This window comes from Boleophthalmus pectinirostris, unplaced genomic scaffold, assembly GCF_026225935.1.
Source record: "Boleophthalmus pectinirostris isolate CB_2022bp ecotype Guang Dong unplaced genomic scaffold, ASM2622593v1 HiC_scaffold_5, whole genome shotgun sequence".
Taxonomy (NCBI): domain Eukaryota; kingdom Metazoa; phylum Chordata; class Actinopteri; order Gobiiformes; family Gobiidae; genus Boleophthalmus; species Boleophthalmus pectinirostris.
In genome coordinates, this window is record NW_026571404.1 from 40126041 (window position 1) to 40152847 (window position 26807).

A 26807-nucleotide genomic window follows, 5' to 3' on the forward strand; every position below is an offset into this window, starting at 1 on the left:
AAATGAGTTATGACTAATTAAAAGTAAATGACATTATTTCTTCTTTTCTTCAATCAGTTTTAATCTGGTATATTTTGTGTATACATTGTCCCTGCATTTTGGATCGGATTTTCCATTTGTCATGTAAAACTATGATGAATATTTACTTCAGGTGCTACTTCAAACTCGATTTTCGATGGCCTACTAAATGGAGTTTGAAATAGTACCTGGTATCAGGTTCTGGAATATACCGATACTCGATACTGATTCCGATATCACAATGATAAAAAAAAATAATAATAATAATAATAATTCTTTAGACAATAAAATGTGATTTTCCACATTAAATGGCTGAACATCCTTTTCTGTTCCATGTGTGTTCTATGTGTGTGATGGTCAGTGGTGCAGTAGGTTCATGTTGGTCCATGTGTGGATACTAGTCTATGTGCTCTGACACTTGTTCTGATACACCTCAACATCATTCTAAAGCAGTGGTGTCCTTTTTTCATCAAGGGCCACATATGTAAACACAGATGAAGCAGAGGGCTGATCGAAGGCCGTAGACTGATGCTCAATACAGTGAATAATTGTAATATGTTGCATGTTTAACACTTTAGAATGAACCATCAGACTTTATTCACGCTAAGATCCTCAAAACCACACATTAAATATTAAATATTGGGCTTTATCAAGGTAGACTTTCAAAAAACTTGCAGTAAAAAGTAAAATTTTAATTGATGCAAGGTCATTTGGGCCAATTCTCCTGGAAGCCTGAGGGCCAAGAAAAATGTGTCTCAGAGCCGCATTTGGCCCACGGGCCGTAATTTGGACATGACTGTTCTAAAGACATTCTGCAAAGATTCATTTCTGTCCTGTCAATGGGACTTTTTAGTATCAATACCTCCTCAAATGAATATCTAGTTCCGATATTATTTTTAGTATGAGTTAGTATATGATTCTAGATACTTTTGACAACCTGAGTCCCACCAAACCAAACCAAAGTCATAATTAAAAAAACATGCAAACCTCCATATGAACTTTAACATTTGACTTAAACCAGAACAGCTAAACTAACACAAGAATCACATTTATTATGTTTGTAAAGATCTAAACTACAGGGTTAACAGCTTCTGCAAACAATAAAACCCCACGGAGCCACATGGAGGGCATCTGACACACGGGAGGGCATCTGACACATGGGAGGGCATCTGACACACGGGAGGGCATCTGACACACGGGAAGGGCATCTGACACACAGGGAGGGCATCTGACACACATGAAGATTCCAGAAGCTGTTTGTAGAGGACTAAACTCCAGGTACATGATGTTCCTATTGAAATAAAGGGCTGTGTGCGATATTGAACAGCGCTAAATGGACTTGTTCAAACAGTAATGGTCGTGTTTTCTCCTCCGTCTCTCCTTCTCTTCTCTTTCTGTCATTCAGAGTCTTACATTTACAGTACTTTTAGCACCGTTGCCATGGTGATTGACAATTCAAAACAAAAAGTTATACCTTTGGAATGGGCAAATGTCCTCAAACAATTACCTCTAACAGGAATCCTACAATCGAATGAAGAGACGAGTATTTGAAGAGTAAGTTTGTTCAGGCCTCCACTCGCTCACCTCATAGAAACATTCGACACTTTGTTTTGGCCATAAACTATCATTTACTTATTTAAATTTTGTTTATATTTTTAAAGCTTATTCTGACTTTTCAGAGCTCATCCATGTTATTGTTAGTTTGTTATTTAGTTAGTTAGTTTGTTTTTCCCTTTTCATTTATGCTCTCAAAGTTGTATTTGGAGTGATTTGTGTATGTTTCAGAATTTTTGAATCACTTATTTCAAAACTCCATTTTGCCGATCAACTCCCGTTTTCACTTCCACCGGTTCACGCCCACTGTGACGTACACACTGCCTTCTCCAGTTCGATTTTCTTAATCAATAATACATGTAGGAGTCGGCAGCGTTGTGTAGTCATTTTCAAACAAATGAAAAAAAAAATAAAATAAAATAAATATTTTGTGATGATTATCATTTAAAGCAGACCTACTGTGCTTGAGTGTGCTCTATAGTTTTAGTCTATGACCCCTGTGGATCATTATATTATGATTAGAACATAAACGTTAATTCACAATATTGATCTAAAACGACTTAATAAAAGAAACAAGTGAAGTAGAAAACTGTGGTGTCCATTGGGAGCTGTCGTGGCCGTAAACGTCTTCAGAGCAAAGCGCCGCATGTTGTGGACTCGTCCTGTGTAGAGCTGCATGTCACACAGAGCAGAGCAGTTTGGTTTCATTTTGTACCAAAATGACTACACAGCGCTGCCGATTTCTGTGTGTACGTCACAGTGGGCGTGAACCGGTGCAGCTGAAAACAGTGTAGATCAGAGCGATGACGTGTTGAATACAGGAGAATAAAGATGACTCAAACATGAATGAATCACTCTAAATACAACTTCAGATAATAACGAGGATTTACATTTTATTTTGCACAGTAAGTCCCCTTTAAAAAAAAAAAAAAAACTTCTCTTCCAGACACTTGGATGCATAAAATTGTACATAAACATTTATACAACAAAACCAACACTCACGTCCTCTTTAGAACAGAGCGTTGCTCAAAGGCACGAGTACAGACTTGACTTTAACCTGGTCAGGATGTGTCACCTGTGGCCTTCAGAGTGACCAGCTCTCAGTGTTTCAGTGATTACTCTTGTAACTATGTGACAATCCTCCTGAGCGAGTCTCCAGGACAGCAGGGACATGTCACTCTCTGGTCGTGGCGTGTCACCTGCATGATTCCATGGAAACAAAACGGTAAAACCACACTCTGGGACATTTTCAGTGGAGACAGATGAGTATTATGTGAACAAAAGAGAGATGAGAGTCAGGTTTGTGGAGATGCAAGTCCGCTCACAGTAACAACGCGTGTTTCCTACATGTTTCACTGCAATAAAAATCCAACCAAACGGATTTAATAAATACAAAAGGAGGAGCTGGAGGAAGTGTCTGGGGGGGAGGAAGTCTGTTAGTCCCTGCTTAGACTGATGCCCCCGCGACCCGGCCCCGGATAAGAGGAAGAAAATGGAAATATGGATGGACAAAAATAAAATATAAACAAAAAATATGTAATATTTGTTTTTGTATATTTTTGTCTAAAAAGTGTCATAGTTTGTCTTTAATATAGTCTCCTAATTCTTTACATTTATGTATATTTATGTGTCTGATATAAAACAGCTCAGGCTGCAGTAAATCATACTGGAAGAACAACAGAAAGCACGTATATGACTTAAAGGGACACTGCGTAACTTTTCCGAAGGACGGTGCACCACCTGCCATAGAACTGCATTAAATTCACAAATTAGATTAGAGACTAATCTAATCAAGACTAAAGGTCAAATGACAGGTCAGATCTGTGGAGAGGGGAACCCGCTCTGTAAGAATGCAGTTTCTAAAATGGCAAAAAAAAAAAAAAAAAAAAAAAAAAAAACATAAAACATCCAAGGTGGAGGTAAAGTTACGTGGTGAGCCTTTAACAGAAGGATTCCATTCGTGCACTTTCTCAAAGCTGCTCATTTCACAGTTTAGTCCAGCTCCGTAACAACTAAAGCCGAACTGCGTAACTTTATCGGGATTGCGTTATGGCACGGTTCGTACACTAACGATCCGAGCGCTCGATAGACCCGCTCAGAGAGGGCACGTGCGAGGGGCAGGCAGCGGGCGCGAAGAGCCTGGCACCCGGGAGGAGAGCGCGCTCTGCCCCGGCACAGTCCGCGGAGCTCGGGGAGGTCTGGAGCAGAGAAAGCGCCGGAGTGATTTTACCTTTTTGTGTTTGAAGTGAAAGAAGTGCTCGTTTTGAAGAGTCACTTTTATACGTTTTAGTGATTTGAGGCTCGTTTAGTCTTTATTGTGTAGTTCTGTCAAAATGTTGATTTAAACCTGACCTCGTCCTTGTTTAGTTTGCCATTTAAGACCGATTTTAGTCCTGATTTAGACCAATTTAAATCCTGATACGTACTCGTTAAATTCTGGTAAAGTTCTGGTTTAGACTTGGACTATTCCTTTTCACTTGATCCTGGTTTAGTCCTAGATTATCCCAGACTAGTCCTGGTTTAGTCCTGGTTTAGTTCTGATCAAATTTGAGCTCGTATTTGTGTTAGTCTGGTAAATTGTTTGTTGCTTTTGTTAGACACGGTTTACAATTTCACCCCTGGATTCATTATTATTGTTAATATTATGGTTAATAAACTTACCCAGAAGCGGCAGTCCGGCGTAAACCGCTGCGTACACCATCGTCCTTCTCTCCATGCGCAACAAAACACAATTCTCAAACTCAAAAGTGTCTTAAAAACCGTTATAATCCCCACACGAGCACTTCTCCCAATGCGGTACAATCCATCGAAAAGAACCAGCAACCCGCGCTCCGCTCCACTCCGGCAAACCGCGTCCTTTAGTCCCGAAAAGTGCCACAAAATCCACGTATATGCTCCGTGAATCGGTAAGCGGGCTTGTTTCTCTGGCTTCTCCCGGCGCGCTGCAGTCCTGTCCGCGGGATGTGGGCTCGGGGAGACTCGGGACCGGCGCGGTGCTTCCTCTTGCGCGTGTGCGTCCTGACCAAATGGATGGCACTGCTGCTCTGGCGCGCGAGTTAGACTGGCTCCTCTCTCCTGCGCTCACCCCACGCGGCGCTGCTGGAGCCACGGACACTTCACCGCCGCGAAGCCTGCGGAAGAATGCCCAAATGTGCTGAGCTGGCACGGGAGACGGCGCACGGGTTACGCAGCGCACTGTCCTTTTGCTCTTCACCTATCAGCCAGTAGTTTATAACAGGATAACGATCGCTTCAACTATTTGCTTCAAAATGACACACCTCTTTTAGTTTAGTCTTGTTTTAGTCCTTCACTGGGTTTATAGATGAGTTTAGTCCTGCTTAGAATGGTTCAGTAAGTAGGTAAAAATCTGGGCCTATAGGTTAAAGGTCCTATAATAAACACAACTGACTCTACATGCTGGAATGTTGTTACTTTATCAAAAACACACGTGGAGTTGTGTTTTGTTTCCTTCCTTCACGCAGTAAATCATTTATTATGAGTCTGTGTACTTCCTCAAAGCTCAAAATGCTCTGTTCCACCCTGTGATGTCATGTAATGATACTTTTACCAATTATTCTTAGTAGAGACTGACAATTTCAGGGGTGGAAATTACGCAGATGAATGTGCGTGGAGTTTAAAAACACAAAGGAGCAGATGACATCACAAATTGGACCATTGTTAGTTTGGTTGAAGAACTGGGACTAAATGTGTAGGTTTTGTGTGTTAAACATGTATGAATGAAACAAAAACACAACTCCAGGTCTGTTTATGATGAGGAAACAACAAATCAGATATAGACTTGGATTAGTTCTGGTTTAGAGCCAGAATCTTTTCAGAATTTGGTCTAAATTTAGTCCCAGTTTTGGTGTGGTTTATGTAAGTGTGAAGTGTGCTTTTAACCTGGCAGAAACCTGGTTTAGTTCTGGTCTAGTCCTGGTTTAGTCCTGCGTTGGGTTGGTGTTCTACATTCTGTGCCAACACGCGTAAAATCACATTCTAAATTTACTCAAGCAGAAAACCTTTTCCGTGTGCTTCATTTCAAATCTTCTCTCACTTTTCACTTTCCCAAACTTCCCCAGCTCCCTCACCCACCGCCCAAACACGGATTTAACAAACTTTTTAAGCGGCGTAACCGGACGCACAGACGTGAGCGCAGTTCACACCGCGCGTGGGCCGGCGCTACGTTGCAGCGTGACGGGGAGAGGGCAAAGAGCGCGCCAGGTTTACGCGAGCTGCCAACACAACGCGCTCCTGCCCACGCGTGGATCGGCAGCGCGCAGCCCGAGGAAGGAGTCTCAAACGCGGGTGTGCGGTCCGCCGGCGCACGCAAGCCGGATCTGTGTTAATACCTTCACTGTCTGGTGATAGTCTGAATGATTTAGAGTCGGATGCCCTGGTTATGTTCTTGTAGACCTGGTTTCGACCTGGCTTAGTCCTAATGAGTCATAAGTCACGTAGCCTTTGTCCCGGCCTATAAATTCTTGGATAATCTTTTATGGAGCATTTAAGACCTGATGTAGTCTTTCTTTGGAACTCCTCATGCGTCATTAGACTAGACAAACTTTATTGATCTCTGATATATCGGAAATAAACTAATAAATACATAATTATATAAATACAGAGATAAACTCTATAGGTCTACATGAGGTGGTGGAACAGGGTTGAAGGTTAGGCCAGGGTTAGTCCTCTTTCAGTCCTGGTTTAGTCCTGATCCCGCAGCTCCTCGTGTGAGATGTTCTGGAGACAGTAGTGGGACAGGAGCATGGCACCGCGCGCTCTCAGAGGCTGTTCCGCCGCGTACGAGCTCACACGGACCGCTGGGTAACTGGCGCCATCTACCGGGGCTCTGAGGAACGACCCGAGCTGGAGAAAAGAACGTGAGTGGTTCAAATGACTAACAAAACCAAGACTGTGATCTAATGAAGTGCAGATCTTTTCATAGTCTGTGTAGAAACGTCATGATCTCAGGTAGTGAAGGTTATAATGTGTTTTAAAACATGAGTGTGATGACAGTGCATGGATGAAGCCACTACTTTGTTATATTATCTCAATAGTCTAATATTACAATCTGTCCCTGGTTCTGACCTGGTTTATTCTTGTTTTAGTCCAGATGTGTCAGATTCAGGCCCGGGGGCAAAATTTGGCTCAATATATAATTATATTTGGCCCACGACATCATATCAAATATGTATTAAGCTGCTCACCGGCTGCTGCGCCAGTATGACACATGCACCTCTAATACTACGACTACTACTACTACTACTAATACTACTACTACAAATACTACTACTACTACTACTACGACAAATACTACTACTACTACTACTACTACTACTACTACAAATACTACTATTACTACTACTACTACTACTACTACTTATACTACTTATACTACTACTACTAATACTATTACTACTACTACTACTTATACTACTAATACTAATACTACTAACACTAATACTACTTATACTACTACTACTAATACTACTGACTACTACTACTACTACTACTACTTATACTACTACTATTAATACTACTTATACTACTAATACTACTGCTACTAATACTACTACTTATACTGCTACTACTAATACTACTACTTATACTACTACTACTAATACTACTACTACTAATACTACTACTTATACTACTACTACTAATACTACTACTACTTATACTACTTATACTACTACTAATAATAGTACTTTGATAAACTTGTATCTAAGAAGAGGTGCCAAGTATCTGCTTTGGATCCATGTGCATCAGAGTAAATCACAGTGTAGCAAACTGAGCTTGGATGAATGTTTTCTTTATGATTTTTGACTTTTCTGTATTGACCATAGTTGAAAGACTGGATTTTCATTGAAGCAAGTTGTTATTTTTGACTGGTTGTTGGCTTGTAAAAAATAAATAAATAAATAAATAAATAATAAATACATAAATAATAAATACATAAATAAAAATAGTTCAACAGCTACAGATAGGCTAATGCGACAAAAAAAAAACCCAAAAAAGTTATTTTATATTCTGCTTGTTGGGGATTCAGTGTTTAAGCAACATTATTATTAAAGATTTATTTGAATAAGAAAAGTCTTTACATAGACAGAGACAAAGACATGACATATCTTGATGTTGTTGAAATTTTTCAATAAATATTTAGTTTAGCCCATGACTTAGTCCCAGTTTTTCCTTTTGGCCTCTGTGAATTTGAGTTCAACACTCCTGTTTTGGTCCCACATTGGGTTTATAGTTCAGGTTTCTCCTGTTGAAGTACACAGTATATACAGTAAGTTCTGGTTTAGTCTTGGTTTTGTCCTGGTAAAATCATTTCAGGTGCATTCACATTTTTTCTTTACTGCGTTCTGGTTTAGTCCTGGTCTAGTCCAGGATTATTTTCTGTGGTTTATGTGCAAGTTTGTGGTGCACCACAAATTTGCACAACTTGCACAAACCACAGTGTTGCCTCGTATGAAAGTGAAGGAATAATGCTCTGTAAAGTGTCTCTGAGTGTCCAGAAAAGTGCTGAATAAAACCAATGCATTATTATTATTATTATTATTATTATTATTATTATTATTATTATTATTATTATTATTATTAATTGTGAGCCCACTCTAAGACCTGACAGATAGTGGATCTAGACCTGGTCTCCCTTTGCTCCTCACACTGAGTCACTCCCCCATCAGAGTTATATAATAACACCACAACACAATCAGCGTGCATCCCACTAATGAAACGACTGCACATCACATCAGCTTTGTCGAGTTACTGGCTACAGTTTTGTATCATGTTTTTGTGTATTTATGCAGAATTGTCGTGTGGGAGTGTGGGTGACATAGTCTGGTGGGCGGAGCCTTGTACAGGATCTTACCGCTAATTGTAAGGAGGGTTCAAATACATGCATCACGAATTTTGGACTTCCGGTCATTGCACAGTGAATACTTGGATTGGATTTTCCAAAAAAGTGAGCATCAAACCTCCATTTATGTCTTCCCAGTGGGATGTGTCTATTGACAAAGTCGATCTTCCATCCATCCATCCATTTTCTTCCGGGGCCGGGTCACGGGGGGCAGCAGCCTAAGCAGAGACTTCCAGACTTCCTCCACCCCAGACACTTCCTCCAGCTCCTCTGGGGAAACCCCGAGGTGTTCCCAAGCCAGCCGGGAGACATCCAGTGTGTCCTGGGTCTTCCCCAGGGGCCTCCTCCCGATGGGACATGCCCGGAACACCTCCCGAGGGAGGCGCCCAGGAGGCATCCGGAACAGATGCCCGAGCCACCTCAACTGGCTCCTCTCGACGTGGAGGAGCAACGGCTCTACTCTGAGCTCGTCTCGTGTGACTGAGCTCCTCACCCTATCTCTAAGGGAGCACCCAGCCACCCTGCGGAGGAAACTCATTTCGAGAGCTTGTATCCACAATCTTGTCCTTTCGGTCATTACCCAGAGCTCATGACCATAGGTGAGAGTAGGAACAAAGACTGACCGGTAAATCGAGAGCTTCGCCTTTCGGCTCAGCTCCTTCTTCACCACAACGGTCCGATACAGCGACCGCATCACTGCAGACGATGCACTGATCCACCTGTCAATCTCATGCTCCGTCCTTCCCTCACTCGTGAACAAGACCCCGAGATACTTGAACTTCTCCACTTGAGGCAAAGACTCTCCACCCACCTAGAGAGGGCAAGCCACCTTTTTCCGGTCGAGAACCATGGCCTCGGACTTGGAAGAGCTGATCTTCATCCCAGCCGCTTCACACTCGGCTGCAAACCTCCCCAGTCCACATTGCAGGTCCTGGTTCGATGAAGCCAACAGGACAACATCATCTGCAAACAGCAGAGATGAGATCCTGTGGTCCCCAAACCAGCCCTCCAGCCCCTGACTGCGCCTAGAAATTCTGTCCATAAACACAATGAACAGAACCGGTGACAAAGGGCAGCCCTGGTGGAGTCCAACATGCACCGGGAACAGGTCTGACTTACTGCCGGCAATGAACACAGCTCCTGCTCCGGTCATACAGGGACCGGACAGCCCTTAGCAAAGGGCCCCGGACCCCATACTCCCAGAGCACCCCCCACAGGACACCACGAGGGACATGGTCGAATGCCTTCTCCAAGTCCACAAAGCACATGTGGGCAAACTCCCATGGACCCTCGAGCACCCGATGGAGAGTGTAGAACTGGTCCAGTGTTCCACGACCAGGACGAAAATCACACCGCTCCTCCTGAATCCGAGGTTCGACTATCGGAGGGATTCTCCTCTCCAGTACCCTGGCATAGACCTTACCGGGAAGGCTGAGGAGTGTGATTCCCCTGTAATGGGAACACACCTTCTTATACAGAGGGACCACCACCCCGGTTTGCCAGTTCAGAGGTACTGTCTCCGACCGGCACGCGATGTTACAGAGGCGTGTCAGCCAAGACAGCCCTGCAACATCCAGAGACTTAAGATACTCAGGACGGATTTCATCCACCCCCAGAGCCTTGCCACCAAGGAGCTTGCCAACCACCTCAGTGACTTCAGCCAGGGTGATGGATGAGTCCCCAGCCTCGGCTTCCACATACAAAATGTTTTCTGCAAACTCGGGATGATTTAGGCAGTCAGAGGTTTCCTTTTTCGTCCTTCCCGTGGATCAATCCTGCCCATTGCCTTCCCTTTTGCAGGTATGGAGTTTGCAAACTACCGAAGCCCATTTCTTGTGCCGTTTTCCGCTGTTAGGACATCAACAGCCACACAATTACGATGTCTGAATCCCAAAACTAAAATATGACAATATCAGAACCAGAAACAAAAGCGATAGGTTTGATGCTCACTTTTTCGGAAAACCCTTCCCAGTTTGCATTGCGCAGTGATCGGAAGTCCGAAATCACTAAAATACTCAGGCATGTTTTTGATGAGGGAACAATGGTATAACATAGGAGAAATCTAAAAATCCCTCCTTTTACAGTACACTACTAAGCCTGTATCAAATCAAGCCTTAAACAATCAAGTTTAACAGCATTATGAAGTCCAGCATTTTCTTATTGACTTATTGTCCATGTGCAGAGCCCCACCTATGGCTCATTGATTGTCCATATGCTGTTTGAGCTAATCCACTCCACCAGGATCACGCTCTGTCAATGACTGGCTCTTATAAAGTCAGACTCAATCAATCTAAAGCCAGGGCTCATCTGCAGCACGCCACACGCAACCTCCTCTTTAAAGGCGCTCGACCTCATCTTTACTCTCTTCAGAACAGGAAAAAGAGAACTAGTTCATATGAAAGTTTGTGATCCAGAGTTTCACTTTCCTTATGCATTCTGAGCAGCCTAATTATTCACCATGATGAGTTTATAAGCACTTTTCACAGCTTCCAAAGACCAGAGTGGAGTTGTGCAGTGATGCTAAAGGTAACAACTAGCATGGTAACTGGACACTTGCTGATAACCAGACAATAAAACTTTATATTTAGATGTAGCCAGCGCCCAGACAGTGCCTATTTTGTTTGTGTTCATTAAACTGTGCTCATGAAAACATTTGTGCTCATTGAACTGACCTCTGATTAGAGCTCGTTTCAGCCTACAGTGAGCACAAGCCAAAAGGTCTCATGTTTGAACTCTGTTATTATGCCCCTTGGCAAGACACTTGACCCACAAAATGTCTGTGGTGGTTTGCAGTGCACATCACTTCATTTAATAACCCGATGTGCCGAAGAAAAACACAGACAAATAAAGATTCAAAATGAAATAATTTATCTGTATCTTTAGTTCTTTAGTTTGCTAAACCTTAAACTGTGTTAACTGAACTCTCATCCACCAACCCAAAACTCAGACCCAGTTCTGTCACTGTGACTTTTGAACCATGTTTCAACAGTGTTGGGAGTAACGTGTTATAAAAGTAACGAATTACTGTAATGCATTACTTTTTGCTGTAAGGCAGTAATGTAAGGAATTACAGAGAAAATAATAGTAATATTTTACTTGGTACAAATGTCAGTAACGGACATTACAATGCTTTTTTAACCTAGATTGAAGGTTAAAAAGGCAAATACAATTTCGAAAATGACCGTGATATCAGCAGTGATGAAACACGTGTAGACCGTCAGGTGCCCGCGTAGACCGTCAGGTGACCGCAAGCAAAAGGACCGACGCAGCACTCCACACTCCACGTCGTTAACCGCAGCTGACCCCCCATCACGCCTTGCAGACATCCTGTTCCACGGATTCGGTTCTCTCAGGGCAGTCCTAGATTCCCGATAAGTTCTAATCTAAGATTAGTCCTAGTTTGGTCTTGGTTTAGTCCTGGTTCAGCTCTGGTTTAGACCTAGTTTAGACCTAGTTTAGTCCTGGTTTAGTCCTCGATTCAGTCCTGTTTAGTCCTGGTTTAGTCCTGGTTCAGTCCATATATGCCGCAAATGTTCAGCATCTTCACAGTTATTTTGGTGAAAGTAATTTAAAAGTGCTGCCATAGTCGTGTAATATTTTACATTTTAAATACAGTAATATTGTAATGTAACAAATTACTTTGAAATGACAGTAACAAGTCATAAATAACACATTACAGTTTTAAAGTAACTTGCCCAACAGTGCCTTGCCTAGTATGAAAGTGCTGTGTGTGCATGAGTGTTCTTGGTGGTGGGCGGGGCCAATGGTGCAGTTTGTCAACCTCTCCTCCATCAGTCTGTCCCAGGGCAGCTGTGGCTACATTAGGAGCGTACTAGAGCGTGGAGTGAATGAAGACTGAGCGCAGTGTGTAGCACCATGAGAGCCTCGGACAGGTCTGTAGTACAAGTCCACTTGTTTTGACTTACTTATGTTGGTGTAGTTCAAATGCACTGATCTGCAGTGTTTGTCTTTAAAGTGGGTTAGGAGGGTTAGGGGTCATGAGGAGATGAGCTCAGGCTCATGAGATCATGATGTAAATATTTTGCCACCGTCTTTATTATTTAAAGTGAAAAACTAAATTTGAGTGAAATTAAAGGAATCATATTAAAACATTTAGATTTTCAATTCTATATAGATGGGTTATTTGTTTATCAACACAACAGACGTGTGCAGCCTGAGTGCAGAAAGTGAAATTGTCTGTGCGGTGAACAGGAAGTTGCAACATTAGCTAGTGATGTTGTCAGCACTAAAACAGTTTATCGCCCTGTGATAAAATAAGTTCTGATGCTAAATGAACATTAGTGAGTGGGATATCTCTCAATAACCCATACATGTTAAATACAGGTGAGTGTGTAAATGACGAGAAGAAATCAAACTTCATCAGCCGGACATCCAGTCATACTTGATCCATACACCTATCCCCGCCCCTAGGAGAACCTGAAATCTGCTGAAATCCTACAAGACACTCACACGATACAGACAGAACAGAGGCTCTTTCTGTAGGAGACATGCACAGTCGAGGGCCAAGTGACGTAGTTTGATAATCCCTCTATACATAACCCACCATTATCCTCAGATATGAGGTAAACATGTTCAAATCAAATAGAGCTTTTACTGATAACAACAAAACCTGCTTTGCCTAAACCCCAGCACCTGCACCAGTCATAGGTCAGTGCTAGTGCAGCCTCTGCAGCTCAGGGAGGGAATTCTGGAGGTTCTGAGCTTCACATGAGACATGATCTGTGCATAAACTGAGAATAAGACAAACCTGTATGTGTGTGGGTTTTTTTTTTTTTGTTTGTTTGTTTGTTTTGTTTTTTACTGTAGAGCACAGGATACATACAGTTATTTTAATAAAAAAAAAAAAAAAACACACACACAATAAACCATTCTAATATGGTTTACTGTTATAGTTTATGGATAATGTCATTATTTCACAATGCTGTCAGCACTATTTTGCCTTATTTTAACCATAGTCACTTTTGTAACACAAGTGTGTACAGTATTTGGATGTAAAAAATACATAGTCTGCCATTTCAGCACAAAATTTCCATCAAACTATTTCTTCTAAAACATCTTGCATCCTTATGAGATGATCAGCATTATTGGAGCTGATTCTAAGTGCTCAAACATAAAGTGGTGCCGTCGCGCTGGTCCTGAGTGTACAAATGAACGCCCTCCTGAAATAATGCCCTTTGTATTTGTGAACATGAGTTTTCTGCATGAGTCAGAGCTCCGTGAGGCCAACCACCTCTGGTACCAGTTTCACCTCCTCAGTCCAATGGATCATGAGATATTTGCAAATAATCTATTGGCCTTTATCAAGAGCGTGACTTATTCCATTTGAATGAAATTATCCTCAACACCCTCTTAATCATGTATTGTCATGTGTCATAGAATGTGTGGTGTCAGTCATCTTTCAAATGCCTCAAAAGGCCATGATCACAAAACAGAACACAAAAAAGTCATTTTGAAGTCATTTTGTGGCTTTGTTCTATAGTTGCCTGATAGAAGTGTTAGTGTATCATTTTTCATCTGTTAGTGTGCTCTTTCTGTATCAACACATTATTGTACAGTTTTCAGTTGGTACAGTTTTTTGTATGGATACACCCATCTGATACTGATACACAATAATTTAAGCAACATTAAAACTTACACCAAGACCAAATTGGGTTAAAGTATTCAATAATCAAATTTTGAATAAAATCTGCCATTTTTGCATCTACTTTCAAAACTCTCATTTCTTTTCATATGGAGAACGTTGTATTGTATTTTTATTTTTGTCATTATTGATTATTTGCTGTATCAATATGTTTAAGATATATTGTTCAGCCCTACCACTTTCACTCTCATTCTATTTGATTCCAACAGGCAATAAATCAAAATTTAGAGGGGGAAAAATGAACATTCATATTGCCATTTTATCTTTTGCTTTCTTTGATCATGTATTATATTTTTTACATTCACTTTACACAGTTCTGCATAAATAATAAGCCTCTGCTGTATGTTATGTCACTGCCATGTGAAGTAAACTATGTGAAAAAACAAAAATAAATAAATATAAATAAAAATCAATAAACATAAATAAAGACTAAAAAAAGGCCAAAGCACACATTTAAATTATTTGTCTTTATTTATTAATTTATTTTTTCTTCATTAATATTTCTAAAGGATAATGGTTGGAGGTGCTTTTGACCTTTGACATTCACAATGAAACTTCAGGAAATGCAGCTCCTCTGCTGAGAAGACGGTTTCTCAACATCATTACAAGTCTTTTGAGTCTCCATTGTTGGTTCTTCAAGTATTTCTTTTAACTTCTCATGGGCTTTCCTAATGTTGGCCAGCTTTTGTTTGAGCTGCACATGGTCTGACACTGTCTTGTTTTACAGAAACCTTATCTCCTTGTACGCACTGATTTGGTTTTCTAGCTCCTTCTCTATTTTCAGGAGTTTAGCTTTGAACTCTTTCAGCTCTAAGTCTTTTTTGTTCATCTTTTCCGTAAATCTTTAGGAGATGGCCGGCTCTTGTTTTAGTTGCACTTATGTGCGTTCACCTGGTCTTGTAGTTGCTTTTCCTTCTTCTGAAGAGTAGCAGTGAGTTTTTGCAACTCCAGGTCTTTTTTTCTTTTTTGGGATGGAGGAATTCTGGATGTTGGTCTTTGTTGTAGAGTGGGACATGATCCTCTGATATATAGATATAGAGGTCTCAAACTCAACTGGAGCAGGGGAAGAAGGGATCAAATCAGTGTTGGTCAGGGGCCGCTTATTAGATATCATATAACACCACCACTCACACACCACATTTGTACTAGGCAATGTGGGTGAAGCGTCTTGCCTAAGGACACAACAACAGTTTTTGCCACTGGCGCTCCACTGTGGCACCTGATTTTCCCAGTGGTCTCCCGTCCAAGTATTACACAGGCCCGACCCTGCTGAGCTTCTGAGATCTGACGAGATCAGGTATGGGAAGTGTAGCTCAAAGTCTTACGCTTTTATGCATTTTATTGGTGGGCCACTATCAAAAGAAATTAGAAATTGTCTTGTGGGCCTTTAGAAATGATCTGGGCCGCATGTTTGAGACCCCAGGTGTACAGTCCCTGACAAAAGTCTTGTCGCTTATCCATTTTGTAGAAACAAAAGCTTTTAACCTGACTTTAAATGAATCGATTGGTTTTAGAAATGTCTCATATGAAGCTAAAACCCTCCCAAATTATGCTCAATATACTAAAATAAATTTGCTTCGCTGAAGAAAGATTGATCATTTAATGAACACAGAAAGGTCAGATTTTGGCAAGACAAAAGTTTTGTCGCCTACAGAAAATTGAACAAATAATTTACTTCAAATACAAAAATATGTTGCATAACTTCAGTGAATGAAGTAGTGGTGCTGTGAGATCCATATTTAATATCTTGTATGACTTCCATGAGCTTGAAGGACGCATCCATGCAGTTCGACAATGATTCATACAATTTGTTGATGAAGTCATCAGGAATAGCAAAGAAAGCGTCTTACATGCCTCCCAGAGTTCATCAAGATTCTTTGGTTTTGCCTTCCATGCTTCCTCTTTCATTCTACCCCAGACATGCTCAATGATGTTCATGTCTGGTGACTGGACTGGCCAGTCCTGGACCACCTTGATCTTCTTCGCCTTGAGAAACTTTGATGTAGAGATAGAAGTATGTGATGGAGCACCATCCTGCTGCAAAATTTGACCCCTTTTATGGTTGGGAATGTAAGAGGAAGCTAATACTTCTTGATATTTTAGGTTATTGATATTTGCCTTCCACCCTGCAATTGTCTCGCACACCCCCATACTGGATGTAACCCCAGACCATGATTTTTCCACCACCAAACTTAACTGTTTTCTGGGTGAATCTTGGATCCATGTGGGCTCCAGTAGGTCTCCTGCAATATTTGTGGTGGCTGTGATGTAATTCAACCAAGGATTCATCTGAGAAATCCACCTTCTGCCACTTTTCCAGTGTCCATCCTTTTAGCAGGCTGTGGGCCTTGGCAAATGCCACACGGTTTTTTAATTACCTTTTGTTTAGTGCTGGTTTCTGTGCACTGATTTGACCATGGAGGCCATTTCGAGACAGAATTGTACAAACTGTTGTGGTTGACACAGGGACTTGAGGTGACCAGGCCTGGTGGAGTCTGCTGCAGTGGAAAAGGGTCCGGCCTTGGATTTTCGAATCAACAAACGGTCCTCCCGAGCAGTTGTCTTGTGGGGTCTGCCGGACCTGGGCTTGTCAAAAACATCTCCAGTCATTTCAGATCTTTTTCTTATTCTTTGTACTTGACGCTGAGACACATTGAAGGTGTCACCACCTCAGCAGTGGATCTGGTCTTCAGCCTCTTGATAATTAATGCTTTGGTCTCAGGGTGGATCTTAGGCATGTTGTCAGAGGTCAAGTTGCAGTTGATGTGAAGGTCTGGTGTGCTGGGGTTCTTTTTATACACACCCACTAACTGATTGATCAGTAATTGATCACAGGTGAGGCTGTAATCTAGGATTGGGTGCATCATATGACAAGGCCACAAGACTTTTGTCTTGCCAAAATCTGACCTTTCTGTGTTCATTAAATGATCAATCTTTCTTCAGTGAAGCAAATTTATTTTCGTATATTGAGCATAATTTGGGAAGGTTTTAGCTTTCATATGAGACATTTCTAAAACCAATCGATTAATTTAAAGTCAGGTTATAAGCTTTTGTTTCTACAAAATGGATAAGCGACAAGACTTTTGTCAGGGACTGTACAGTGTAAAGTACTGCTGTGGTCCTTGTACAGTGTAAAGTACTGCTGTGGTCCTTGCTGGTGCTTGTACAGTGTAAAGTACTGCTGTGGTCCTTGTACAGTGTAAAGTACTGCTGTGGTCCTTGCTGGTGCTTGTACAGTGTAAAGTACTGCTGTGGTCCTGAGTGTACAGTGTAAAGTAATGCTATGGTCCTTGCTGGTTCTGAGTGTACATGTAAAGTACTGCTGTGGTCCTTGATGGTCCTTGTACAGTGTAAAGTACTGCTGTGGTCCTTGTACAGTGTAAAGTACTGCTGTGGTCCTTGTACAGTGTAAAGTACTGCTGTGGTCCTTGTCCAGTGTAAAGTACTGCTGTAGTCATTGTACAGTGTAAAGTACTGCTGTAGTCATTGCTGGTCCTTGTACAGTGTAAAGTACTGCTGTGGTCCTTGCTGGTCCTGGGAGCGGCTTATCGTCTGCTCACTTTGATGACTGCGCCCTTCTCGTGTCTCCACGGGGACCCCTGTCTGTCGGTGCAGGCGCTGCAGGATGATGTATGCAGAGACTCGGATCAATAGGGCCATATTCATAGAGCCATAGAGTGATGTATCCAGCCGTTTAACAGTGGGCCTAATGCGCTCCGTGGCACCAGATCAGGAGTGTGAAGGGAGAGCCTGGTTTGACAGATCTCACACAGAGAGCTGAGCGAGCATTATTCTATCAGGCCAAAGCACTTTTCAAATGCACTTTTGCTATTAAAGGTACATATTGTGCAAATCCATATTTTTATCTTAATTAAAGGTGCACATTGTAACTTTTTCTGCTGGAGATTCAGACATTGTGTCTCTGCACAATGTCTTCTTACAGTTAATATTACTATACAAAAACATGATATAAAACTGAACACAGCAACTTGACAAACCTGACAAGTCCTTTTGAACACAATGAAGCTTCTCTTTTGGATCTTCTGATTAAAGGTCCTCTATGTAACATTTCTAATGGAGTGTCCATCACCTAAAAAAGAAGAAGAAAAAAAAAAAGTTTTACAATTTTAGGCAAAGCAATAAAATCTCTATGGAGACAAGCAGATGGCCAAACCCTCCACTAGAAAAGTTACATAGTACATCTTTAAAGCAGATTATATAACACTGTTGGATGGTCAAGGGTCTGGTGTCTACAGGCCAGAGGTACAACAAATGAAACTGAATTTTAAAAGCTTTTTGAACCTACACCTGCAGAAAACTAGGAAATGTGCCAGAGTCTGATGAAAATAAAATAAGACTTAATATAGGAGGCATATGCACTAAAGTAAATTACAAGGGGAATTGTAGAGTAAATACTGATGCTTGCATTTGTCTGTAAAGATGCAAAACCTGTGATACAAAATTAGCTCAAATGTAAACAAGACAACTGGCAAATTAGAAAGATAGATAACTTTATACTTTATTTATCCCAAGGCAGCAACAGTACATAACTAGAAAAGCACTCAGAGAGCGCAGACCTCCGCCAAGGACTACCCCCATTTTTTATATAAATTGCGATAAAATCAGTCTTCTGGATCAGATCCGGATCAGCCTTTGGAATATGAAAGAGGATCCCATTGTCCATCCCTGAGTCAAATTTCATGGGGTTTGGTCAATAATTAACCGAGATATTGAGAAACAAGATTTTTGGCCCCATTTACCACAATGTTAACAAAAATTTCAAAGTGATCCAGAATCCAGGATTTCTTTCGGATCACCCCCAAAATGAAATCAGTTCTTCCTTTTCACATTTCCAACAAATCCTGAAAATTTCATCAAAATCGGTCCATAACTTTTTGAGTTATGTTGCTAACAGACAAACAAACAAACAAACAAACAAACAAACAGACAAACGCCGGCAAAAATATAACCTCCTTGGCGGAGGTAATAATAAAATCATCAGTAATTGAACAGTGAAGCGTTGTGTAGCTTCCATCCAGACTTAAAAGACGATACCATCAATATCATCTTTTAAGTCACCATATTTTTATCGGTTGGCCTTCCTTGAACTGGTTTTAGCTTGATCTTATTCCTTATTTCTTAAAACTTATAAATAATTTAATTGTTTGCATCATTGTGTGTTTTTGAATGCCTTCCATATTCTATTTTTATGCTTTTTGTATTGTTCATTGCTGCATGTACATCACTTTGTAAATCTTGTTTTTAAAAGTGCTTTATAAATAAAGATTTATTATTATAAGGGATGTAACAATAACTGAAATATTGTGATATTGTATCGTCAGAAGTCTCACAATGATATTGTGAGATGTCACAATTTATCAAACAAGTTTCTCGGCTTAAATGCATTGTTTTATAGAAGCAATAGCTAATAAACATCAAGAATTACATATTCCATGAGTCATTTCAGGGCAGACAACATAAAGAAAAAAATACAAATAAAAGATTACAATTACATCTACAGTTATATTAGCCTCTAAAAAAATAATAATAATAATAATAAAAATAAAAAAAATTATAGTAATTATTGTGTTATATCAGACTAGTCAAACTTATCACAAATTTAACATAACTTAACTGTAAAAGAAAGAACATAGATTTTTAGTATTATTTATTTATTTATTTATTGTAATTAATTAGTTGTTTGTTTCAGCAGGGGAGAGGAAAATGAAGCCTAAATATTATGCTGTCAAAATAAGTCAATTTACACTCTATAATCCTGATAAATGAATAAATAAATACATAAAAAAAAAAAAAAAGAAAAGAAACAGAATCAGGTCTTCAGTTCATTTCTTTTCTCTGTGAATATTTTTGTGTTCTCCCTCTCTGAGTATGAGCCTTCTCAGCTGCCATACTACATGTAGCATTAGCACGTAGCATTGGCATCAGTAAACACACTCAGTATGAGTCTGGACTCTCTGTTTCAGCAGATCCTCCTGAGCGAGCAGCAGCTGGTCCAGCAAACACACAAGTTTAAAGAAGGTCAATATGGACTTTTGTTCATAGTTCAGATTCCTGCTGGTTTTGTTTATTACACAGCGCTAGTGTTTACAGTGACAGCACTAGCACCAAGCTAATTAGCATGAGCTGTGTACTGCTGTAATTACACATGACAAATGTTTTGTAAGTCACATAATTCATGTTTTTGTGTATTATTATTAGTGAAAGTCGCTATTATCAAGTGTAATGAGAAGATTAAAGCCGCCAAGACCAGGTTTGAAGAGGCTAATCAGGAACTGGATGAAAAGGTAAGACGTTAGCACAGTATTCAGTCCATTCTCAGAAATATACTTCAATTTTATTAAAGAGGAGTTATAATACAACAATTTTAGATGTCAACCATGCATGTTTGAGTAATCTAGTGATCTCTCCCAGGCCCTTTTCAAACCCTACTTCCAATCAGCTGTATGATTCTAACCAATGCTCCAGCCACACGTTGACATCGCCCTGCTCCCACACGACACGAGACCTTTATCTCATCGTCTGAAAGTGCCGTCATGTAGGGTCAATGCCACCAGTTAATAGTTTTCTGTGGCAAAATATCTGTGTAAATGTCTGGTGTTTTCTCCTGCAGCTTCATAAATCTGCCCCATCACCAAATCTTCATCCAACACATTCCACAAAGAATAAACATTCTAACATGAACAATTTATCCACAACTATCAAGAGAAGAAAGACAAAAACTTAAAGGAGAACAACCAGTAGCATTAGTGACACACTGAACAAAACTAACGCTATGGTCATGAATAAAACAGAAGTAATAAGTAATTCATTAATACATAACTTGTTCACTCAGACTGATTGTAGAATTAAAATGAAAAATTGATTTCATGATGTAGATATCAGCATAGACAGAGAGATGTGTGCAGTTGGAATTCTACAGATGTTCACAGATTACATGTCTCATATTTAAACTGCACAAATCTCTGTCTATGCTGATATCTACATCATGAAATCCATTTTTATTTTAATTCTAGAATCAGTCTGAGTTCACAAGTTACTTCTGTTTTATTATTGACTGTAATGTTAGTTTTGTTCAGTGTGTGACTAATGTGTGGTCATTGTTTCCTTTAAGTTTTGGTCTTTCTTCTCATGATAGTTGTGGATAAATTGTTCATGAAGAATGTTTATCTTGTGTGGAGCTTGTTGGTTAAAGATTTGGTGATGGGGCAGATTTATGAAGCTGCTGGAGAATACACCAGACATTTAAACAGTTTTACTGATGTGACTGTGATGACCCATGAAATTCAGATGGGGGACAGGAAGTGTTTTTCTCCGCTTCAAAGCACAGCACAGTGGGTGACAGTGAGTACGCTAAAAGTTTGAAAGGGCTGGCACACACCTGCTATCACAAAAAAAAAAAAAGTCTAAATATAGGTTATGACCCGTACAATATGGAAGTGGGACTTTTCATACAATTTGGAGGATTCTGATGCTGCAGACCTCGTATTACACTGCAAGCCAAAAGAAAGCCTTTGAAAGCCTGGAGGCATACAACTATTTTGTATCTGGTTGAGTTTCTAAAAAGGTATAAAACACCAAATTACAGCAGTAATTAAAGCTTTTTGCATAACACACATAAAGCTTTTCTAGGTAGGACCTATAATGCAACAGTTTAACGTCACTTACGATGCTTGTCATTCTAAATAATTGTCAAAAAAAAAAAATATATATATATATATATATATAAATTAATAAATGACACAATCCTTATATGTTACAAAGTGGTTGCTGTTGGGTCAGTTCCATGTTCCCCCAGCTCTATGTTCTATGACATGTGGGAACATAGGCCCTAATTTTGAAAAAAAAAAACAAACTTTGAGGGAACTGAGGGAACATAAGGTTGAGGAAACACAGGGCTGTGAGAACTCAGACACACTCCCGTCGCTGCAAACTCTAGTATTGTCCATTTCTGCACCTCCTGTTTTTAGTTGGAGATTGTCGATCCACTTTTGTCATCTTTTTTCCTGTATGTTTTTTGAAATTAACTCCCTTGTGACACAATACTTTTCAGTACACACATAAAAATAGAAGTTTGTCTTTCTTGTGATTAGAGCAGTTGCAACAACCACAGTTTGCACAGAATTTAGGCATTTTGGCACCGAGTCAATGGAGGTAAACAAGGTGCTGTGCGTCTGTCTTTACTTCCTGACCCCATCTGCTTTTGGTGACATCAACATTATGCCATCTGCAGTGTTGGGCAGTAACAGATTACATGTACCAGAGTTACGTAATCAGAGTACAAATAATGAGTAACTGTATTCAGTTACACTTACTGTTTCAGTGAGTGGTAATTGGATTACAGTTACTTTGTTGGAATAAATGAATTACATGGCGGTATTTTCCTGTTTTCACATTTTGGGTTAAACCAGGAATAAAACCAGGAATAAACCATAACTAAACCAGGTCTGAACCAGGTCTAAACCAGGATTAAACCAGGACTAAACCAGGTCTAAACCAGGATTAAATCAGGTCTGAACCAGGACTAAACCAGGTCTAAAAGAGGACTAAACCAGGACTAAACCAGGTCTAAACCAGGTCTGAACCAGGACTAAACCAGGTCTAAACCAGGTCTAAACCAGGTCTGAACCAGGACTAAACCAGGTCTAAACCAGGACTAAACCAGGACTAAACCAGGTCTAAACCAGGTCTGAACCAGGACTAAACCAGGTCTAAACCAGGACTAAAGCAGGTCTAAACCAGGTCTGAACCAGGACTAAACCAGGTCTAAACCAGGACTAAAGCAGGTCTAAACCAGGTCTAAACCGGGATTAAATCAGGTCTGAACCAGGACTAAACCAGGTCTAAACCAGGACTAAACCAGAACTAAACCAGGTCTAAACCAGGTCTGAACCAGGACTAAACCAGGTCTAAACCAGGACTAAATCAGGTCTAAACCAGGACTAAACCAGGACTAAGCCAGGTCTGAACCAGGACTAAACCAGGTCTAAACCAGGTCTAAACCAGGACTAAATCAGGTCTAAACCAGGACTAAACCAGGACTAAGCCAGGTCTGAACCAGGACTAAACCAGGTCTAAACCAGGACTAAATCAGGTCTAAACCAGGACTAAACCAGGACTAAATCAGGTCTAAACCAGGACTAAACCAGGGCTAAAACAGGTCTAAACCAGGTCTAAACCAGGTCTAAACCAGGTTTTAACAGGACTAAACTATGCTGTGCGGACCGTGTCTCCTCCTCTTCTATCAATAATATTTATAATTTGGTTGAGTAAATTCTGGGCTTTTTTATTTTCTTTTAGCAGACAAATGATATCCTAGTCTTTGCAACTCTACATCAAATCAAGTAATCCAAAGTATTCAGATTACTTTACTCACTTTAAGTAATTTAATGGATTCTGTTACAAACTACAATTTGGGTTATGTAATCTGTAATCTGTAGGGGAATACATTTTAAAAGTCACCTTCCCAACACTGGCCATCTGAAACTCAGCAATTGGTTCATCATTTAACATTGAATCCTTGGTATTATCTTCCACACACTGCGGTCGTTCACATAAGACACTTCCTGTTAAATCCAATCCATCTGAAGTTAGCGTAAACGTTTAAGGCCGTGAGAGATGGTGGAGCACATCGGCGTATTGACGCACTGATCTTCTTTATGATTCAGATGACTTGATCCCCCTCTCTGCGTTTAATCAACAGCCCCCGGATCAATCGGGAGTGCGCCCGTCCAATCAATGTCTAATTTCCTCGCGGATAACATTAGCTAACCTTTTAGCATGTGCGCGCTATGATGTGTCCCAACGCCCGGCAACCTTTGTGAAATATGACCAACTCCTTCCTCAGATCAAAAGTTCACGCGGCTTAGGCTAATTAGACACAAGATGGAGTACGCCATTGACTGCGCGTGGGGGGAGTAGTTAGCTAGCTTCAGCCATTTGACGTATGAAATATTGAACGTGTTAGCATCATCCAGGGACTGTTAACCACATTGTTTACAGCAGATATGAAGAGGTTTATGACAGCCTATTCAGATCATAATCATGTTGGGAAATTATAGCGCTGCGTTTAATATGGCTCATCTGTCTGCACCGTAGGACATTAGAAGAGCAATATATCTGAAGGAATTAAAGATACACTAGGGAACTTTTTTCTAGTGGAGGGTTTGCTGCCTGTTTGTCTCTGTGTTGAAGTGTAGTCTTGTCACCGTACCAAATTTCAAGCTTGATTTTGATACTAACAGGCTCAGTACTGGGGGCTGGCAGTTTCTCAGTTGAAGGTGCGATTCCAGCTTCCTATCGATGAATGCAGTCGTTGTGTCCTTGGGCGTAGGCCTGTAATGATAACAGATTTTGCTGGACGATTAATTGACCAAGAATTTATTGCGATAAACGATAATATTGACATTTTGAGAACAATTTCAACTAATATAATGACCATGGAATAAAAATGCAAATACATCCTCTCAAAGATCAATAAACTCTACTTTCTAAAGAACATTTTACACAGGAACTGTAAGAAAACCAAAACAATAGACTTAAATAAAACAGACTTGTTAACATAGGACTAGCCTAATATAGTCTGGCTCACAGCAAGGACTTGTCATCAAAAATACACTTGAATAAACCATTGCTGAACCAAACACAACCAAAGCATTAAATAAAATGAATTAATAAGTCTCTGTAACAAAATTGCCCTTAAAAGTGATTTTAGTCACTGACTTACATTGGAATATTTTGTCTTGTCTCTCTGTGGCTGCTGCTGTGAGCCTCGGCATTCTGGCCTTGAAGTGTTCATATTAACCCACGACACAGGATCCTGTTTCGCTCTGAGGGAGCCACTGTCCTGTCTGGTATCGTGTTGGTCGTCCTGGGGGCTAGGCTAGCCGTGTCGCTTGGGTTTGGGTTCATCGGCTGTTGGGGTTTGAGACATTTCTTCTCGTCATTTGCACACTCGCTGCATTTGACGTACGTGGCAGTTGAGACGTGTCCCACTCACTAGTGTTGATTCGGCATCTTAACTTGTTTTGGCACTCGGCGATGAAGTGTTTTGGTTCAGACAGCGGCGCTTTCTGCACTTAGGCTACGCGCGCATCCACTGTGTTCATAAACACAGCGCACGTTGGTTCAAGCACCATTACACTTGTTAAACGAGAGGAGTCGGAGAGCGATAGAAGCGTCTAACATTCAGTCTCTTTGAGAGCGTGAAAAATAGAATAGCAAATAGAATTTATCGCGGCCGGAAAAGTTATCGAGCGCATTAAAAGTTATTGTATGATTAATTGATTTATTGATTGATGAGGCCTACTTGGGCATGATACTTAACCCCCAAGGTGAGAGGACGAGGTGCACGTACACACTGATGAATGAATGTGTGTGTGAATGGGTGAGTGGTTCCTTGATGTAAACTGCTTTGACTGTCTTGAAGCTGGAAAAGCGCAATATAAAAATGTGACCATGTACCATACTCAGTACCAATTTCAAAACTACAATGAAAAAAAAACAAAAAACTGTTTATTTAGACAATATAATGTAATTTTCAACATTAAATCATAGTACTTTCCATAGTAATCCCTCAGTTATCCAGGTAGTGGTCCATGTGGGTTTCCTCCGGGCGCTCCGGTTTCCCCCATCAACCCAAAACATACTACAGGTCTCCAGGAAGAACAGTTGATAGCCAAGATAGTCAAATACAATCAATTAACGAACCTGCCCAGGGACTACTGGTGGAAATTAGCACTGGTGTTACAACCTGGTACAAACATCACTCCTGCTAAGGTTCATGTTAAAATTGTGCGCTATCCCTGTCTCAAATGAATAAATAAATAATTAAATAAATTACCGTATTTTACGCACTGTTAGTCGCTCTGGATTATAAGATGTACTGTCATTAAATGGTCTATTTTTGAACTTTTTTCACAAATAAACCGCGTGGGACTTTAAAGGAAACACAACAGTGTGATGGGTGAGTGGTTTTGTTTGTTTGTGGTGTTCACGGTGACTCTGGGCTTTGTTCAGTTGTGGCGTGTAGGGAGGGTGCTGTCTGTCGCTGGATTGTCGGCGTGTTCGCAGTGACTCAGTTGTTCAGTTGTGTCTAGAAGTGGCACATTGCACTCGCTTTTTCGGTTCGTTCCTCCGTTCCATTCTGTGTGGCTGTGGGTGTTTTTGGCTGTGCGGTCGCTGTGTGCTCCCTGTGTGCTTGCGTGTTCTGCGGGTGGTGCAGCTTTGTAGTTTACTGAAGTCGTGCTGGGACACCCGAGTGGATTCGTGTATAGGGCGCTCTGGATTTTGGGATGCGCGGTCGTTTTTTGATGGGGTTAGAGGCTTAAGAGCGCGTCTAATAGCCCAGAAAATACGATACTAGTCATTACTCAAGGGAGTATAAGTTGTAGCATTGATTATTATTTGATTTTTAATATTTTTGTCAACCGTCCTCTAGGAAGATGTTACAGAATTGCCTGGAAAGTTCCACAGTGTTGCGTTAAATCTGTCTTTCTTCTTAGAGACATGCAGGTGACTAAGCTACTTTTGTGGATGTTAAAATGTTGATGCAGTTGGGATGGTATTGGCGGGAGGGATAGATGGAGTGATGGGTAATAGATTGATAGATAGAGGGATAGATGTCCTTATCGCCCAGCACTCCTGCACTACTGCTGTGGTTTCCATGAATAATTCAATGGTTTCTATAAAGGTTTG

At 40.7% G+C, this 26807-nt stretch overlaps 2 protein-coding genes across 2 annotated transcripts in view; one reads left to right on the top strand and one right to left on the bottom strand.

Moving 5' to 3' along the window:
- The window catches only part of gfra1a (gdnf family receptor alpha 1a), a 176276-nt gene extending 171981 nt beyond the window's left edge, over positions 1-4295 (bottom strand). Inside the window, 1 exon segment of the mRNA XM_020917523.2 lies at positions 4234-4295. Coding sequence (XP_020773182.2) covers positions 4234-4288 — 55 coding nt within the window. The 5' untranslated portion in view covers positions 4289-4295.
- Positions 4296-20053: 15758 nt separating this feature from the next.
- Positions 20054-26807, top strand: part of ccdc172 (coiled-coil domain containing 172) — a 39060-nt gene continuing 32306 nt past the window's right edge. Inside the window, exons 1-2 of the mRNA XM_055162469.1 lie at positions 20054-20132; positions 20313-20398. Coding sequence (XP_055018444.1) covers positions 20054-20132; positions 20313-20398 — 165 coding nt within the window. The remainder of the gene's footprint in view (positions 20133-20312; positions 20399-26807) is intronic.